Genomic DNA, 19534 nt, shown 5'->3' on the forward strand with positions numbered 1-19534 from the left:
AGCAGCAGCAGGAGATGGAAGAAGTGCTTGGGCCCCTGCACCTATATGGGAGGCCCAGATAGAATTCTGGGCTCATGGCTTCTGCCCGGCCTAGTTTCAGCTTTAATAGTCATTTAGAGAGTGAACCAGTGGATGGAAGATCTATCTTTCTGTCACTCTACCTTTACAATAAATAAATGTTAACAAAACAAAAAACCACTTGGATCAAACTCCCAAAACACAGGAAACAAACGAGAATGTAGACAAATGGAATTTTTTTAACTTTTTTTTAAAGATTTATTTATTTATTTGAAAGGCAGAGTTACAGAGAGGCAGAGGCAGAGAGACTGAGAAGTCTTCCAGGCGCTGGTGCTGTGGCATAGCAGGTAAAGCTGCAGCCTGCAGTGCCGGCATCCCATACAGGCACCGGTTCGAGTCCCAGCTGCTCTACTTCTGATCCAGCTCTCTGCTGTGGCGTAGGAAAGCATCAGAAGATGGCCCAGGCACTTGGGCCCCTGCACGCACATGGAAGATCCAGAATAAGCTCCTGTCTCCTAGCTTCATATCAGTGCAGCTCTGGCCGTTGCGGCCATCTAGGGAGTGAACCAGCAGATGGAAGATCTCTCTCTCTCTGCCTCTGCTTCTCTGTAACTCTGTCAAATAAATTAAAAAAAAAAAAAGCCACATACATACACACACACTTCCCAAATGGCCACAATGGCCAGAGTTGCGCCAATATGAAGCCAGGAGCCAGGAGTCTCCTCTGGGTTTCCTAAGTGTGTACAGGGGCCCAGGGACATGGGCCATCTTCTATTGCATTCCCAGACCACAGCATAGAGCTGGATTGGAAGTGGAGCAGCTGGGACTCGAACCAGCACCCTATGAGATGCCAGTCTTGCAGGTGGTGGCTTTACCCACTACTGCACAGTGCCAGCTCCGATAAATGGGATTTCAAAGCTTCTGCATGGCAACAGAAATAATGACAATCTACTGAATGTGAAAACTATTAGCAGGTCATCATCTGACAAGGGGTTAATATACAGAATTTTTAAAGAATTCAAACAACTCAATAGCAAAATTCAAAAACTAAAGTCCAAATAATCCAATTAAAAACTTAACAGTGGATCTAAACAGACATTTTTCAAAGGAAGACAAACAAAAGATACATTAAAAAAATCATTAATCATCAAAGAAAAGGTCATCAAAACTACCATGGGAATAGCTCACTCCACCTAGGTTAGCTATTATCATAGACACAGAAGATGACAAGTGCTGGCAAGAATAGGAAATTCTTGTTCACTGCTGCTAGAAATGTAGATGAGTAAATAGCCACTGAAGAAAAAGGTATGGAGGATCCTTAAAAAACAGAAGTAGAGGGATGGGCATCTGTTATAGCTGTTAAGTAACTGCTTCAAATGCTGTATCCCATATCAGAGTGCCTGGGATTGAGTCCTGGCTCTGTTTCTGATTCCATACCTGGGGGTTGGTGGTCACGACTCAAGTACTTGGGGCTCTACAACCCACATGGTAGACTGGGACTGTGTTCCAGGTTCTTGGCGTTGGCCTGCCCAGCTATGCAGACATCTGTGAAGTCAACCAGTGCATGGATGACCTGTCTCTCTCTCATGTAAAATTTTTAAAAATCCTAAAAATAGAACTTACATAATCCAGTTATCCAACTATTAGGTATATAACCAAGGTGGCGGGGGGGCAGTCTGTTGGAGAGACAGCTAGACTCCCAAGTCTACTGCAGCACTATTCACAAGAGCCAAGAAATGGGAATAATACTTAAGGGTCCAAATAATGGATCAAGTGTGGTATGTAACATATACACAGCGGAATACTCTTCAGTACTAAAAAAAGAATGGAATCTTGTTAGTCACAACACCATGGACAGAAATGAAGGTGATTAAGTGAAATAAGCCAGGCACAGAAACACAAGCACCACATAATGTCACCTGTATCTGGATTTTCAAGTACGTACATCTGACGAAAGTAGAACGATGGTTATCAGCAACAGGAGAGCGAGGGGTGGGGGAAAGAGTGCTCAAGACTGACAATAGATACTAAGTCATAGGCTGACAGGAGTAACAATTTCTTGTGTTGCCACAGTAGGGTGACTACAGATAATGATAATGAAAAGCAGGCCGGCGCCGCGGCTCACTAGGCTAATCCTCCGCCTTGCAGCGCCGGCACACCGGGTTCTAGTCCCGGTCGGGGCACCGGATTCTGTCCTGGTTGCCCCTCTTCCAGGCCAGCTCTCTGCTGTGGCCAGCGAGTGGAGGATGGCCCAAGTGCTTGGGCCCTGCACCCCATGGGAGACCAGGAGAAGCACCTGGCTCCTGCCATCGGATCAGCGCGGTGCGCCGGTCGCAGCGTGCCAACCGCGGCAGCCATTGGAGGGTGAACCAACAGCAAAAAGAAGACCTTTCTCTCTCTCTCTCACTGTCCACTCAGCCTGTCAAAAATTAAAAAAAAAAAAAAGCGATAATGAAAAGTATACACAGAAAAAGTGACTATAAGGGATATTTGACATTTTCACCATAAAAAAATGCTAAGTGTTTGAGGAGACACATACTTTAACTCTGATTGGACATTACTCAATGTTCAGGTGTATCAAAACATCACGTATGGAACCCCATAAATGTGTCATTTTTATGTGTCACTTAAACTGGAAATAGGGGTAGGCATTTAGCCTTCTCTTTCAAATAAGTAAATAAATAAAAATAAATAAAAATGCATATACCTTAGTTTAAATTTTATGCACCTTACTGCCAAAAATAAGCTAATAATCATTTGGATGGCTGCTGAATTTTGGTGTGGCTGTGGCAATTTCTTAAAATAAAGATTTCTTTATTTATTTGAAAGCCAAGAGTTACACACAGAGAGAAGGGGGGGGGGGAGAAGGAGAGGCAGAGAGGGAGGGAGGGGGAAGGAGAGGGAGAGGGAGGGAGGGGGAAGGAGAGGGATAGGGAGGGAGAGGGAGGTGTGGAGAGAGAGAAAGAGAAAGAGAGAGAAAGAGAGAAAGAGAGAGAAAGAGAAAGAGAGAGAAAGAGAAAGAAAAAGAGAGAGAAAGAGAGAGAGAGAGAAAGAGAGAGAAAGAGAGAGCACGAGAGAGAGAGAGCGCGAGAGAGAGAGAGCGCGAGAGAGAGAGCGCGAGAGAGAGAGCACGAGAGAGAGCGCGCGCGAGAGAGAGAGAGAGAGAGAGAGAGAGAGAGAGCGTGTGCGCACGAGAGAGAGAGAGAGAGAGAGAGCACGCGCGCGAGAGAGAGCGCTTCTCCATCTGCTGGTTCACTCCCCAATTGGCCTCAATGGCCAGAGCAGTGCCAATCCGAAGCCAGGAGCTTCTTCCAGGTCTCCCATGGGGGTGCAGAGGCCCAAGGCCTTGGGCCATCTTCTACTGCTTTCCTAAGCCATAGCAGAGAGCTGGATTGGAAGTGAAGCAGCCGTGACTTGAACCGGCGCCCATATGGGATGCCGGCACTGCAGGCGGTGGCTTTACCCCTATACCACAGCACTCGCTCCTGTAGCAATTTCTTAAAATAAGATAGCAATGACTCTTCATTCATCAAGGATTTCCCTGTAGTACACAATCCTGTTTGATAGCGTATTAGAAACAGAACTTCTTTCAAAGTTGGAATCAGTTTTCTTGAATCCTGCTACTGCTTTACTAAGTCAATTTATGTAATATTCTACACCCGTCATTGTCCCTGACAGCTTTCACAGCCTCTCCATCAGAAATAAATTGTATCTCAACAAACTACTCCTTTGCTCATACGAGTCTTGATCCCCTTAAAGTCATCTATGATCTCGAATCAACTTCTCCCAAACTGCTGTTAATTTTATTCTGGCCTGGATCCATGATTCTGAAATATTTTCAATGACACCTAGAATGGTAAAATCCTTCCAGAAGATTTTTTATTTACTTGATCTAGAATAAAGAATCTCTTCTTATGTCAGTCATAAAATTGAAAAAAGTTTAAATTACTCCTTGATCTGAGGGTTGCAAAATGGATGTTGTCATAGTAGTCATAAAAACAGCATTAGTTCCACTAGATGTCTCCTTCTGAGCTCTGGATTGACTAGGCACATTGTCCATGACAGTAACACCTGGAGAGGAATCTTTACTCTGATCAGTAAGTCTGCACAACAGGCTTAAGATGTTCAGCAAACCATGTTGTAAACAGATACGCTGCTATCCAGACTTTGTTCCATGTATAGAGCACAGATAGATTTAAAGTAATTCCTAAGGGTCTTAGGGTTTTTAAAATGGTAAATGAGCACTGATTTTACCTAAAATTTGCCAGCTGCATCAGCCTCTAACAATGAGTCCACCTGTCATTGAAAGTAGGAAGCCCTGCATTAACTTCCTTAACGTTACTCAAGCCCCGGATGGCATCTTCTCCCAATAACAGGCTGCTCCGTGCACCTTGTTTGGGTGCACGTGCACGTGTTTAGAGTGCACGTCAATTAACTTAGCTGGATCTTTTAGATAATTGGTTTCAGTTTTTCAAAAGATCTGTTTCAAACAGTTACAGAGATGAGACTTAGGTAGAGGGAGATCGTCCATCTGCTGGTTCACTCCCCAAATGGCTTCAAGGGCCAGGGCTTGCCAGGAGCTTCTTCTGGGTTCACCACATGAGTGCAGCGGCCCAAGGACTTGGCCATCTTCTATTACTTTCTGAGGCCATAGCAGAGAGCTCTCCCAGGCCCATCAACAAGGAGCCACAGAGCCAGCCCCTGTTTCAGCTTCTACACCAGCACTTGCTGCTTCACCTTGCACTGATTAAAAGGACAAGTCCCTTAGGCCAATGGCATTAAGCAGAGTTTGAGCAGAAAAACAAAAAAGAAAACAAAACAAAACACAACTCACAAATTAAGCAGCAACCCAAACCAACCCCTGAGAGTTCCAACCAACAATATTATCAGACAGCACCTCTGGATAAAAGATGTGAAACACAGAAAATAACTTAATTGGCTACAGCTTAGTCTATAATTTCACAACTTGCAGCATTAATTGGCTACCAGTCCTCCGCAACTAACCTAAGCTTAGTTACTTTGATTAAACACTACAGAGGTTTGGTTAGTTGGGCCCAGTTCAGGGGCCCAATCCAAATGCATGGACTCCCACGATTTTAACGAGCAAGCCCCCCATTTTTGACCAAGCCACCAGGAAGTGACAATTTAGCTAATACTTAGGATATAAGCACTACTCTCCACCACCATCCTCGGGATTTCAATCTCAAGGCACTCATGGGTTATAGAATCCTCAAGATCACATGCTTCTTTGTTCTTGTTCCAGCCAAAGAATGACCATTTACCATAAACAAGTGGCTGCAAGTAGGTGTTTAAGACTTCGGCAGAGTACAGAACCCCAGAGAGACTACTATTCTGACTGCTGCGACAATTCCACAAGTTTGCAACATGCTCTTCAGCAAGAGCCTCCAGAAACCACCACGACCCAAATCCAATGTCTGAATGAAGACTAAGATGAGCAGTCAACTCATTTTAACCCAACAGCCTTTTAGTTAATTTTCATGTAACTGAGTTTCTCCTATCTTCAATGTATTTATTCAAGTGGAATAAAAATATTACACTTACTGTTTAGTGATAAATAATCCAGCATCCCTTAACGAAGTTACATTTAAAACAAGGAAGCAAACTAAGTGTTCCGAAGGGCTTAGAAATCTGGTTACAACGTTATCCTGCCAAGAGGAAGAGGAAGACTGCAGCGATGTTGAGAGTCTCATCGAGATAGGAAGCCTTGTTTCAACATCTTCAGAAAATCTAGCTGCATCTAAGATGTTCTATCTACTTCTGGGGAAGCTCCTTCTTGGTCAGCTTCACCTTAAAGTATCCAACAAGTATCTAGCTCCTGAAGTCTGGAGCAGTCCCCTTAAGTTGTAACACACAGACCCAAGGGTTGAGAGTTACAGCTTTACTGGGATGTGACAGAAAAACCGGACACAGTTCTTTCCAATAGAGACAGCAAGGCCAGCCTGTCTCTGACCTCACTCCCAGGACCCAGTCCTGAAGCTCTAGAGTGTACAAAGTCTGCTTATCATCAACTGATGGGTTACGAGGAGCTCCCTTTAACCTGGTGAAAATACGCCCTAGCACAATGCTCTAAAGCCATAAAGTAACCTAGTCACATGAGAAAGTGGGAGAATAGAAGACACAAAAGCATGATGACATGGGAAGATCTCTACCCACAGACACAGGGTCTTGATGACACAGGACGAGAATTCTCCACACCCAGAAAGGCCTTGTTATCCACCATCTTCTGTGCTTCTGCCCATCCTCTTGCTTCAAAGCCAGCTACTCCGAGAACACGGTTCCCCCTCACTCCCTGCTTTACCCACTTCAGCAAGGCAGCCGGTTAGGCCCCTGCCCTTTGCTTGATTCACCTGCGCCATTATTGCCCTAAATGACTGTTAGCTAGAGTGCCCGTTACAATCAGAGTTCAAGCTCAAATACCATCCTCTGCTGCGATGAAGAAACATGTGAGAGAGAAGCTGGGTCTGGACAAACCGGCCAAAGGCAATCAACGCTTTTTATACAAATGCAAGTCTATTTGTCTTCTCTATTGTATACAACAAAACAAAACAAACACACAAACCCCCTCTAATGACAGTCCTTCCTCTCTTCCCAGGACACAGGGGGAGACACTCCCACCAATGGAGGCTGTCTTTACAAATATTTTCTTCACTTGAGATAATTTCAAAATATCCAACAGTCAGCAGCATCCCAACACAGCCTGGCTTCTTTTAACTAAATTACTGAGTTCAGGGCAGACTGAAATACCTTAATTATTGCTCTGAGCTTAATATTTTAACCAAAGCACAAAGGTGCCTAAAGAAGCAGACCCACCAATCGAAGGACTCAGATTCTACAAAGAACTCTTTTTTTTTTTTTTGCTCCTTAGTCTCTTAAAAGCCTCTGTGTACTAATTTAAAAACATCTTGTTGTTTCTACAAGGTTTTTTAATCCTTTCTTTTGTAGTAAGCCTCACTAGTAAGCACTTTTATGCAAACTAAAACTTTCTCTTTGTGGTCGTTGTAATTCCAAATTGTAACTGGTAAGGCTGAGCGATTTTTTAAAAAATAGTACCAGGGCTGGGAATTCTTAGACATGAGACAGGCAGCAGCACCACAGAGAGCAACTCCAGACCTTAGACTCAGTCCAGCTTCTGTGTCACCCAGGCAGCCCCCACAGACCCCAGAAAGGCCATGTGTCTTCTCACAGTACAAACTGACCCTTACCTGCGCCCAAATATGCTCGCTCGCAGCACAGGCTTAACCCTGGGTGGAGTTCCACAGATGGAGGCCTAGACTCCCTCCCCAGCTGGACACACGATTCCCTGTCTTCTGGTCACTCTACTTACCTCCTGAGCCCAGTCTGGTTTCTTCCTTGTCTGACCCAAATGGGCACCTGAGGCCTCTCTACAAGACCCAGTTCTGTTCCTACTGAATCCCATCTAGTTTCTGGTTGGCCCTGTGGCCCTCAATCCACACCAAAATTTTGCTCAAACTCCACCCGAAACCCAAATCCTTGGAACTTCAGAATCCAAAACAGAACCTACCCACAATGCCCAGAGGCAGGAGGAACACCGTGGGCACAGCAGACCCAGTGGGTATGTCTGCCTGGTCACCTGACGCTCCGGGGTCTGCTTTGCTTTGTATCCTGTCGACTAGCCCACAACTGTTAAAAAAGAAAATGCTCAGGCCAGTTAAGTCAAGTAGGGTTTACCTGAGCAATGAAAAACCAAGCAAAATGCCACACGAATGATGAGCCGAACAGTTCCTAGAACCAAGGCAGGTTCCAAGAACTCCAGCCACCAACACCGTGGAACAGAAGTTACAGAAAAACCAAGGACGGCACAGAAAACAACTTAATTGGTTACAGTTTTGTCAAACAACCAGCCAATGGCTTAGAGCCTTCATTAGTTCATTGGAGACGGGTGCTTCTGCAACCACCCAGAGCTCAGGGACTATTAGACTCTATTGGTTCAGTCTGTTGGGCCCAGGGTAGCTACCCAGTCTGAATCTATGACCTCTCGCCAATTCTTTTTAACAAGTTTTTATGTTAGCGAGACTGCTTCTTCCCTCAGACCTCATGAGGCAGCCTCTGCTGGCTGCAGCCTTTTCACCTCTCTCAGCCTTCATGGAACTTAAGAGAGGTAGGGTCTTGCTCTGAATTAGGCTTGGGCCACAGGGAATGTTGCAGGTGCTTTGATCTCGTACCCAGGCCACTAAACATTCTCCCCGGCAGCAGTAAGGCTGTTTTGCTCACCATGTGTGTGTTCCCCAGACAGCACTTCTGGTTTCCTCTGCACTGTCAATCCGCCTCCGTGTTTGGTCCAAGAGACCCACCGCGGCTGTCCACATGCCTCCTCGCTAAGCTTAGACGTTTCTAGCTTGTGTTTCAAAGTGAGAAACATGTGACCCTTCCTTTCATTTGAACACTTTGAGGCTACTCTAGGGTTGTTAATTGGCTGATTTCAATATTCTTGTGTTTCAGGAGATAGGGAGGCCCATGGGAAGGGAGGGCGTGGGGTCATGGCCTGACAGCGAAGCACCCACAAAATTCATCAACTAAGTTTGTCATTGTGGGACACAGTGTGTGACACCCTTAAGCAACTGCAATGGTAACACCAAAGGTCACTGATCATGGGTCACTACAACTAGACTGAAAAAAACAAGTCTCAAGTACTATGAAAATTGCCAAAATGTAACACAAACACACAAAGTAGCACACAATTGAAAAAATGTTACCAACAGACTTGCTCAACACAGGGTCCCCACAAATGTTCAATCTGTTAAAACCTTATTAACCGCCGGTGCCGTGGCTCAACAGGCTAATCCTCCGCCTTGCGGCGCCAGTACACCAGGTTCTAGTCCCTGTCGGGGCGCCGGATTCTATCCCGGTTGCCCCTCTTCCAGTCCAGCTCTCTGCTGTGGCCCGGGAGTGCAGTGGAGGATGGCCCAAGTGCTTGGGCCCTTCACCCGCAGGGGAGACCAGGAGAAGCACCTGGCTCCTGGCTTCGGATCAGCTCGGTGTACTGGCCACAGCACTCAGGCTGCGGCGGCCATTGGAGGGTGAACCAACGGCAAAGGAAGACCTTTGTCTCTCTCTCTCACTGTACACTCTGCCTGTCAAACAAACAAACAAACAAAAAACCCTTATTATCAGTGAAACACAATAAAATAAAATACAACAAAATGGGGCATGCCGGCATAGATTGCCAACAACTGAGTACCAGTCAAGGGGTATCAACATTTCAAAGGTACTGACAAACATCTCTCTACAGTTATATCAAGTCACTCCACCATAAGCAAGAGATTTGTTAGATCAAAAAGGTTTTTGTTTTAAATAGGAATGGTATCAAAATGCATAGCAGTGTACAGCTCCCTCTTGTGGTAACAAACATGTTAATGACCTCACACACACTCACTCCACCCAACTCCACTCCTAAAAAAAAAAAAAGAAAGAAAGAAAGAAATCAGTCTTACCCGAGAAAGCAATCTAGTCTCTCGTTTCAATTTCTCTGCTTCAGGAAAACACGCCTCTAATAAATAGAGTTCCTCAAGTTCTTCTCTTCTCCTTTGCCGATCCTGATACATAGGGATATACAGGTTGATCTCCTCTTAAATTTTAGCTCTATGTTTCACAAGTAACATCTAAAAGTTATTTGCTTAAACATGTAAGTATAGTTTCAAAATGAATTCTAAAATGAGTTTGAATGTAACTGGATAATTCCTAAACGTTTCATCTGAAAAAGTGAGTTGAAAAGATATTTAGACTCTCAGTGGGTCATCAGAAATCATTCAGGATATGTATGGACAAATCTATTTTCTTTTTTTTTTTTTAATATTTATTTATTTGAAAGGCAATGCTACAGAGAGGCAGAGGCAGAAAGAGAAAGAGAGAGGGAGACAGATCTTCTATCCGCTGGTTTACTCCCCAAATGGCCACAAAGGCTGGGGTTGGGCTGATCTGAAGCCAGGAGCGTGGAGCTTCTTCTGGGTCTCCCACACAGGTGTAGGGGCCCAAGGACTTGGGCCATCTCCCACTGCCCTCCCAGGCCATAGCAGAGAGCTGGATCGAAAGTGGAGCAGCCAGAACTCAAACCAGCCCATACAGTATGCCAGCACTGCAGGTGGCAGCTTTACCTGCTATGCCACAGCACCAGTCCCCAAATCTATTTTCATAATTATGTTGAGACCTTACTTGCCTTTTCCATGGTGTTCATACTGGAACTGGCAGTGAAAGATGGTATAAGGCTACTGATGCCTTGGCACATATCAAGCAGTGGTGCCATGCTATGCTGATTTCAGGGGCATGGTGAGGAAGAGGAGCTAGCCTCACATAAGAATAAACTGAAGAGGTGACAATTATTTTTATTAAATCTCAATGTTTAGGTATGCTTTTAATATTCTGCATCAACAAACATGGAGTATGCATAAAACACACAATGTCTTTTTTTTTTTTTTTTAAATTTAAAGGCAGAATTACGCAGAGATTTTCCACCTACTGGTCCACTCCCTAAATGGTCACAATGGCTTAGGTTGAGTCAGGCTGAAGCCAGAAGCCTGGAACTCCATCCAGGTCTCCTGAGTCCAAGGACTTGGGTGGTCTTCCACTGCTTTCCCAAGCACATTAGCAGGGAGCTGGATCAAAAGTGGGGCAACGAGGACTCAAACTGGCATCCACCTGGGATGCCAACACTGCAAGCAGTGGCTTTACCCACAATGCCACAATGGTGGCTCAACACAAAATGCTGGAAAAATAACACTGGTACAATTATTTGACTATTCTGGCAGATAATCTCTCAAGTATAAATGAATTGAATATGTCACCTCCAGGATATAACTCAAAATACATATTGCCAATGATAAAATTCAAGTTCTCAAGCAAAATTCAAGTTTTAGAAAACTTATATTTACCATGGTAAGTTTGAATGTTTCCCAATCTTTAAAAATTTCTGATTTGATTACAGGTGACATTACCATATGTGGCTTTTTGATAATGAATAATAAACTGCATCAACATTTGAAAGTAAATAATTTAGTGAACAAAATTTTTCCAGACAAGCCATTCACAATACTACAAAATCATGCACAGATACAACATTTATTCAGACTATAAGACAAAGGCAATGTTTTAATGTAACAGGTAATGAAGAATTAATAAATAAGGTTTCAGGTTCCACATTAATAAACTACCACATGTGGCAGGCATTTGGCAGACTGGTTAACATGCCACTGCATCCAATGTTGGAGTGCCTGGGTTGGCGTCCCAACTTCCTACACCCTGGGAAGTAGCAGGTTATGATTCAATTGGTTGGGTCACTGCCACCCACATGTGAAACCTGGGTTGAGTTCTGGGCTCCTGACTTCAGCCTGCCCCAGACTTGGTTATTGTGGGTATTTGGCCAGTAAACCAGCAGATGGGGAATCTCTGCTTTCCTGCCCTTTAAATAAATAAAAGAAAGTGGTAAAAATTAAGAAAAAGAAACTAACACTTGCTGAGTTTTGGTATAGTATCAGAGAAGAACATCCACAACTATCTTAATCTATTATGTCCCATCATCCTATTTATAGAACACTGGTAATGGCATAAATTGAGAATAAAGATACCACTTATGGTAACTTTGATATAAATATTATGCTATTGAAATATTTAGGATTTAATGGGTTAAAGGCTAATAAAATATTCCTCCTTTTTCCATCTGCATTTTCTGAATCAAGCCAGATTTTCATGATACACTTCAATCAAAACAACACATTGCACCTGACGGAATACTGCAGCTGATATGAGAATTTGGCTGTCTTCTGTTAAGTCTGACAGTAAACAGATTTTAAAAACAAACAATAGCATTAGTTTCTCTAATTTAAAAAAATATAGCTTTCTTTAAAATATTAACATATTATGTTTATTAAAGTTTATTTTTATCCATGTTTATTTAATGTCTATTAACATAGTAAGTTTTAAAATTTATCATTTTCAATTGCTAATACAGTAAATGTTGATAGATGTAATCCACATAAACAAAAGTTCCTTGAGGTCTTTTACTTTTTTAAGACTTATTTATTTGGAAGGCAGAGTTACAGAGAGAAAGATGTAACTGCTGTTTCACTCCCCAAATGGCCACAACAGCCAGGGCTGGGCCAGGCCAAGCCAGGAACTCCATGCAAGTCTCCCACGTGTGTGCCAAGTTCCTAGGAATTTAGCTCATCTTCAGCTGTTTTCCCTGGCACCTCAGCAGGGAGCTGAATCAGAAGTGGAACAGCCAGGACTCAAACCGGTGCTCCTATGGAATGTCTGTTGTCACACAACACCAACCCCGGGGTCTTCAATTTTTAGGACTTTAATGAGTTTTTCGTTGAGACCAAAACATTTCAGAACTACTGATCTAAAAGATTCTGATTAAAAGAAAAAAAAAAAAGGAAAAAAAAGGAAGGGAATGGAAAGGAAAGGGAAATTGAAGGAAAAAAAGTAAAATAGAATATTGTGAACTGCTGCTTTTTGTCCCTGTTAAATAGCCTAAAAAACAGGTTCGTGTGTGCCAATGCCTCCGAGCATGGGCTCTGAAGCAAGACTGCTTAGGTCTAAGTCCTGACTCTGTCACCTATTTGCTGCCTAATTTATCTACGCCTCAGTTTCCTTATCTGTAGAAACATAGGTAAGATCGTCACTTACGTTATGGTAGGGTTACATGAGTTGAAATACTTTATGTAGGAGTAAAATATTGCTGGTAACTATGGAATGACAAGGACATTGGATGGCAACAGATCTGATAGCCACAGTTTAAGCCTTCAATGCAGAAGCTGCCTTTTGGGCCACCCACATCCCATATCTGAGTGCCTGGTGTGAGTCCTGGCTACCTGGCTTCCTATCCAGCTTCCTGCTGATGTGCACCCTGGGAAATAGTGGATGATGGCTCAAGTACCAGGGTCCCTGCCACCCACATGGGAGACCCATACTGAGCTCTGGGCTTCTGCCTTCTGCCTGGTCCAGCCCGGGCTGTTGTGGCTGACTGGTGGGTCAGCCAGAGGACCAAAGATCTCTGTCTGCCTTTCAAATAAGATGAAAATAAACAACACGTTAAAAGAGCATTATTCATGCTGATTTACTTTTTCTTCCAGTTGACGCCATTTCTCTTTCTCAAGACGCTGTATTTCAAGCCTTTCCTGTTCTTCTTTCTCATATCTCAAACGGGCTTCCTCTAAAAAACAGACAAAAGAAATTCTCCCTGATTGGGGTACTGTATTTTTAAACCTTAAAATTACCCCACATATTTTCAAGTAGTGGTGGTGGAATAGCTTGTAGTAGTCACAGGCTTTGGGAAATGGTGCAAGTGAGAAAATGTTAAGCTTTCCTTTCTTCAAAAAAATAACAAGACTCCCAAAGTTTCTGGCTAACAAGTAGGCCCAGAATGGCATTTCTCTTCTCCAGTAAGTTTACAGCGATCCAAGAATTATTTTAACCAATAAAACATGACAGATCCACCTTGGGTAACTACAGGCAGGTAAAGTCTTCCGGTAATTTTCTCAATCTGGAGACAAGGATGTCATCAGAGGCAATTTTCCTTAATCTCCTCTTGTTCTCAAGAACAAAATATGACATATATGGTGAAGACAATCAGTTTAACCTAACATTCCCCAAAATGTATACCCGCATAACATATGCTAATTATGGGTCACTTAGAAAGGATTTATATGATTTTAAGTTTTTTTAAAAAAGACAATGGAATTGGAAAGACAATCTTTCCAAACCCTGAATCAGAATCTAAAGATGTTCTTAGTGTTGAGAGCTAAAAACATTTGGAATATTCAGACTTTTTAAATCATTTTTTGGTATTTTAATTAACTGAGGCTTTTATTAATATTTAGCTGATTTTTAAAATAAATGAAATGGACATTTTAATTTGGTAAATAATTATTACTGAATGGTATAAAGCGAAGGCTGCTGCGTTTCTTGCCAGTGAGCATGTCCGACAGGGTGTTTCGGGACTCTCACTGCGCAACCAGCACCAGTGGCCCTGATTTCATCAGCAAATAAACACACTTCAAGATGGAGGGGGAAGAATTAGCAAAGGAAAATGCAAGATGCTCAGTTGAATTTGAATTTCAAATAAAGGACATTTTTTTAAATTTAAGGATGTCCCAAATAATGCATGGGGCATATTATCCCAAATTAGCCACGGTTCATCTGAAATGTTTAACTGGGTTCTTGTGTATTTTAGATGACAATCCTAGTCTAAAATGTACCTGAACGTGTTTGGTTATGTCCTAACAGATCTTTCTGTGCACCCCTGTAAACACTAGATATGTATTATAAAGAACAGCATGTTATAGAAATCAAGGAATTTGGGGGAAAAATCAACTGGATTCTAGAAATACCAGTTTATTGCTGGTATTACCTGTTTCTGAAGATAGGATCACTGTTTCTTACCTTCCTCCCTCAGTCGTCGCTCCTCCTCTTCCTGGAGCAGCTTCAGTCGCTCAGCTTTGGTCAGCTTCTTTTTCTTACCGCCAGGCTTAATGAAAGCCACAACAGGAAAAAGGCTGTCAACATGCCCCCAAGTTACTTAAAAACACACCTACTTTAACAGGAATTATGAAAAGCAGTTTGCATTCACGAAACCACTTTTTCATGCATTCATTGACTAAAGAACACTGCCTTTTAGTGCAAAGGCTCGACTCAGTACACTGATGGACATTTCTGGATGCAAATAAAAATACAGGCATATAAACTGTTCAAGGGCGGGGTGACTGTGACAGGTACAAGCAATTTAAATAATTCCCTCATTCCTGGTTTCCGTACCTTTAAATTGGTGCTAAATGTTGTAAGGAATAATGTAAAATATATGTAGACATAGTCTGAAAACGGTGCAGCCATAAGATGAGAAGTATTTTTATGACTAGCAAGTATACAGAGAGTTATCTTGCAAATTTGAAGGAATGAGAGTATATTTTCCATAGGAAGGGTCAAGTAAAAGGTTTATAGAGTAGGTGGCACTCCAGGTGGCAGTATTTAAGGACTTTAACATTCAAGGAGGTACAGCTGAGCCCCCTCCGCACTGCCTTGAACGCAGACGCTGGATGCCATGAGTCCCGGTCCCCCGCCTCCTCCCTGTAGCTTACTTTCCTTTCCCTGCTCTGATGGTGGCTAATCAACCCCTTACTAACATTCATGCACTGAATTAAGATGTGGTACAGCCGGTCCTGCAAGGTCCCTAACCACTAGACTCATTTATTTATTTCCCCTACAGACAACATCTTGATATTTGGTCTTGTCTGGAGGGGTTTCTTTTTCAAGAACCCCAAGCCCCAAGCCAAAAAGAACTACCACCTGCACATTGGCCCCAGACTGACTGATATCCCTTTGGGATATCATTAAAATTCCCTAAGGGACATGATACTGTTGGCCAATCAAAGGAGGGCCATGAGCACTGCAGACCAACCAGGAACGTGGACAGGAACTGAACACGCCTCTCTGCCCTCACTTCCATTTGTAAGAACCTTTACCTCTAACGCCTTGGGGAATGTTGATCAATGGCTCTGTGTGCACTCAATGTGCAGTCCCAGTAGTGGAGGATCCATAGCATGTCTTCCAACTAGTTTTGGAAATCACTCTTTTTTTAAGATTTTCTTATTTATTTGAAAGCGTTACACAGAGAGAGAAGGAGAGGCAGAGAGAGGTCTTCCATCTGCTGGTTCACTTCCCAACTGGCCTCAACAGCCAGGGCTTTGCCGATCCAAAGCCAGGAGCCTGGAGCCTCCTCCAGGTCTTTCACGCGGGTACAGGGCCCCAAGCACTTGGATCATCTTTTACCACTTCTCACAGCAGTAGAGAGGCCACAGCAGAAAGTGGGAGCAGAAATGGAGCAGCCGGGACTCGAACCAGCGCCCACATGGGATGCGGCACTGCAGGCAGTTGGCCCTACCCACCACACCACAGCATCGGCCCCTGGAGATCATTCTACAACCAAATGGCAACCATGAAGGAACTACTGTCCTGAATGGGCATCTTCCCTGAGTCACTACTGGGAACTGTCCGGCAGCTGCCCAAACACTTACTTTTCTTGATCTGATTTTGCTGTTAAGACACTTTTGGGGTACAAGAAATCGGCTTAAAATGTAGGGAGACATCTTTGGTGAGTACCAGTCTCATGCATGGCAATGCCAGCGTAACATCTCTTGGGCTAATTTGGTTCAACTGTAACTGGACATTGGACTTAAAGGGACCTCTCCCTTTTAGGAGGTAGAGAGCTGCTTAGAGAGAATGCTTTGTAATTTGCCAAACTTGTTTTAAAACTTGGTTCTCTGACAGGTCCTGCAGTACGCAGTTCTACCTGTATAGTCCCCTAGGGTGTATTACCCAAAAGTAAGAAATGATACATACAAAAGTATTTTTAAAAAACTAAAGTGATGCTGTTTCACTGTAATATTCCTGGTACTATTTCATTACAATATAATAATATTGCTGTATTACCATACACCCTAAGACTGATAAGTGGTAACTTAATAGACTTCTGAGTGATGTCACTTTTTCCCCAGCTAGAATTTTTTCCTGAAAAGATACGAAAATGAGAATAAGTTCTGTATATGCAAGATTTTATGCTATCATATCAGAGAGACAATACAGAAAAAATGGAATACACCTAAAATAATGGTTCAGAAAAACTGTAATAACCTACATGTCTGTTGGTTCTTATAACTTAAGCAAATTTTTGATATATAAACTGCTTTAAATTTGTTTTTAGAAAGGGTAAAGATTTCAAAATTGTTAAAATACATTTGTGCCTAGATTTGCTTGCCAGGAAATGTTGTACTTATCCTTGTTGGTAATTTAGAATCATAAAAGTCTAACTTTAGCTCAGGAACAAATAATGCAAATTAAGATGCCATATAGTATTTATTGTGTCCTGTGTGTTAAGCACAATAACACAGTCTTTAGAGTTTTTCCTTGATGAGAAAATTATTTAAAATTATAATTGTGCTTGTCTAATATCTCAGTTTCTCAATTAATCTAAGTATAGTTGTTAAATATGAATTGGGTAAATTAAATGAGACAAATGTTTCTAAAGATAAAAATATTCTTAACTTCTTAAATTCCATAAAAGGGACAGTACCTTTGGTACTGTTGATATATTTTCATTAGTTGTTGATATGTGACAAAAACTTCAAGACTGCTCGAAAGTAAAGTTGGGGGGCTGGCGCTGTGGCATAGTGGGTAAAGCCTCTGCCTGCAGTGGGGCATCCCATATGGGTGCCAGTTGGAGACCCAGCTGCTCCACTTCCAATCCAGCTCTCTGCTGTGGCCTGGGAAAGCAGTAGAAGATGGCCCAAGTCCTTGGATCCCTGCACCCTCATGGGAGACCCAGAAGAAGTTCTTGGCCCCTGGCTTCGGTGGTGCAGCTCCTACAGTTGTAGCCAATTGGGGAGTGAACCAGCAGATAGAAGAAAGAGCCCCCCCCCCCCCTCTCTCTCTCTCTCTCTGCCTCTGCCTCTGCCTCTGCCTCTCCTTCTCTGTTTGTGCAACTCTGACTTTCAAATAAATAAATAAATCTTTAAAAAAATAAGAAAAAGTAAGTAAAGTTATAATTCCATATGTTCTTTTACTTGGAATTTTCTTTCTTGTTTAGAGGTTTTTAAAGCATTACTTTAAAAGGCAATTAAAGGAACCAGCAGATAGGGGAGAGAGAAATACAAAGGAAGCCACAAGCATGAGAATGCATTCTTATTTTTGGATAAAGGACACAGGACACTGTAGATAAAATTTCTGTCCTCAAGCAGAATGAGTGGATTATTCTGGTACGGACAGGAAAAGGGGCAAAACCTGAGGCTTTATGTAAGCCACAGAGGTGTGAAAAGTCACAGAAGGTTTGAAATAAATCTTAGAAAAGCTTGTATGTGATAAAAGTGACTATAATTTTAAAAATTAATAGGGCTTTCTAAAAATTCAGCATTAATATCAAAGGTATACTGACATGAAAGAATCTGATGCTCTGTGTTACAGCAACAGGGTTCCTTAGTGAAGTTTGCCAGGAACTTTCATCTTTTAAGTTTCCTCTGTTTTGCTTTCATTCTTCCAACCATCTTCTGAACGGTGGTCTTCCCTGTTTTTAAGGTTTGCATTTAGTTGGTGGCTCCCTTCCTTTACCATATACTGATCTCCTTTTAGCTCCTTTCCTCCCTGGGATCGATTCTAGCCTGACACGACACTAAAAATGTTTACCTTAAAAGCTTAACTGCCAAGATAACTTCGTTCTTTGTTGGTGGCTTTACTTTTTGGTAACTAGCCAAGTAGACAAAAATTCTGTAATTTATTAAGGTCCTCTCTTGTATTCCCTGCTGTTTTTTTTGAAGACTTTGGTTGTTCAGGAAAACTTAGTCTTAAAAAAAGGAAATAAAGATTTTGAAAAGATACCTATTTTGGGGGCTGGGCCGTGGCTCACTTGGTTAGTCCTCCACCTCCAGTGCCGGCATCCCATATGGGCACCGGGTTCTAGTCCTGGTAACTCCTCTTCCAGTCCAGCTTTCTCTGCTATGGCCCGGGAAGGCAGTGGAGGATGGCCCAAGCGCTTGGGCCCCTGCACCTGCATGGGATACCGGGAGGAAGCTTCTGGCTCCTGGCTTCAGATAGGTGCAGCGCCAGCCATAGCGGCCATTTGGGGAGTGAAGCAAAGGAAGGAAGACCTTTCTCTCTGTCTCTCTCTCACTGTCTATAATTCTACCTGTCAAATAAATTAAAAAAAAAATATATATATATACCTATTTTGAAGACATTTAAGGGATCACTTTATAGTTATGAAGAAATCTGGTCTATTTAGGATTTAAAATCACCTGATTAAATGCATGACTATCATTTCACCAATGATCAGGGATCCCATTTTGACCAAATGACATCTTTGCAGGCTTTCTGAGGATCAAGTTTCTAAATTCTTTCAACTTTGCAATTTCTAGATGGGTCTGTGGAGATCACTAAAGGACAGATCTCTCATTTTGTAGAGATAATAAGCTAATTAGGATATCTGGATTGTAAGGCAAGCACTGCCAAGTTGTGAAATGATGCTAAACTTTAAGTTATAGTTATCAATGCGTATTATTAATGTGAATGCTCTACAGATTATATAAAGTTTATAAAAGCCTAGTGGTCCTGGGGTGACATTATCAGTCATGCTAGTTCCTTTCATGAAAGAGAATCCAAGGGCCTTTCAGAGACCTTTGAGACCACCCCTTGTGTCATGGCCCAGAGACCAAAGAGGGACAGAAACTCTGTGAGACTGTGCAGGTGTTTTCTAAAATGCTTCATGTGATGAACATAGCTGGCTCTCCCTGTCAACTGCTCAGCTGCTGTAATTTTAACCATGGCTATTTTTAAACCTTTTGTTAGTCACAGTTCTGATTATTCTCTACAAACATTTGCAATCATAATGTGTGACGCTGCTGCCTGCAAGGCTGATATCCCATATGGGCGCTGGTTTGAGTCCCGGCTGCTCCAGCTCCCTGCTAATAGCCTGGGAAAAACAGCGGAAGGTGGCCCA

At 42.6% G+C, this 19534-nt stretch overlaps 1 protein-coding gene across 3 annotated transcripts in view; it reads right to left on the reverse strand.

Annotated features, from left to right (window-relative positions):
• The window catches only part of DNAI7 (dynein axonemal intermediate chain 7), a 102011-nt gene that overhangs the window by 75163 nt on the left and 7314 nt on the right, over window positions 1-19534 (reverse strand). For all 3 annotated transcript variants that reach the window (XR_009866234.1, XM_062194946.1, XM_062194945.1), the window contains exons 2-4: window positions 14437-14521; window positions 13116-13207; window positions 9492-9593 (exon numbers count right to left, since the gene is read on the reverse strand). Coding sequence is in view for 2 of the 3 variants with exons in the window: in XM_062194946.1 (XP_062050930.1) it covers window positions 9492-9593; window positions 13116-13207; window positions 14437-14521 (279 nt within the window). In the remaining variant the exon portion in view is untranslated. The remainder of the gene's footprint in view (window positions 1-9491; window positions 9594-13115; window positions 13208-14436; window positions 14522-19534) is intronic.

Source organism: Lepus europaeus, chromosome 6 (assembly GCF_033115175.1).
Source record: "Lepus europaeus isolate LE1 chromosome 6, mLepTim1.pri, whole genome shotgun sequence".
NCBI lineage: Eukaryota > Metazoa > Chordata > Mammalia > Lagomorpha > Leporidae > Lepus > Lepus europaeus.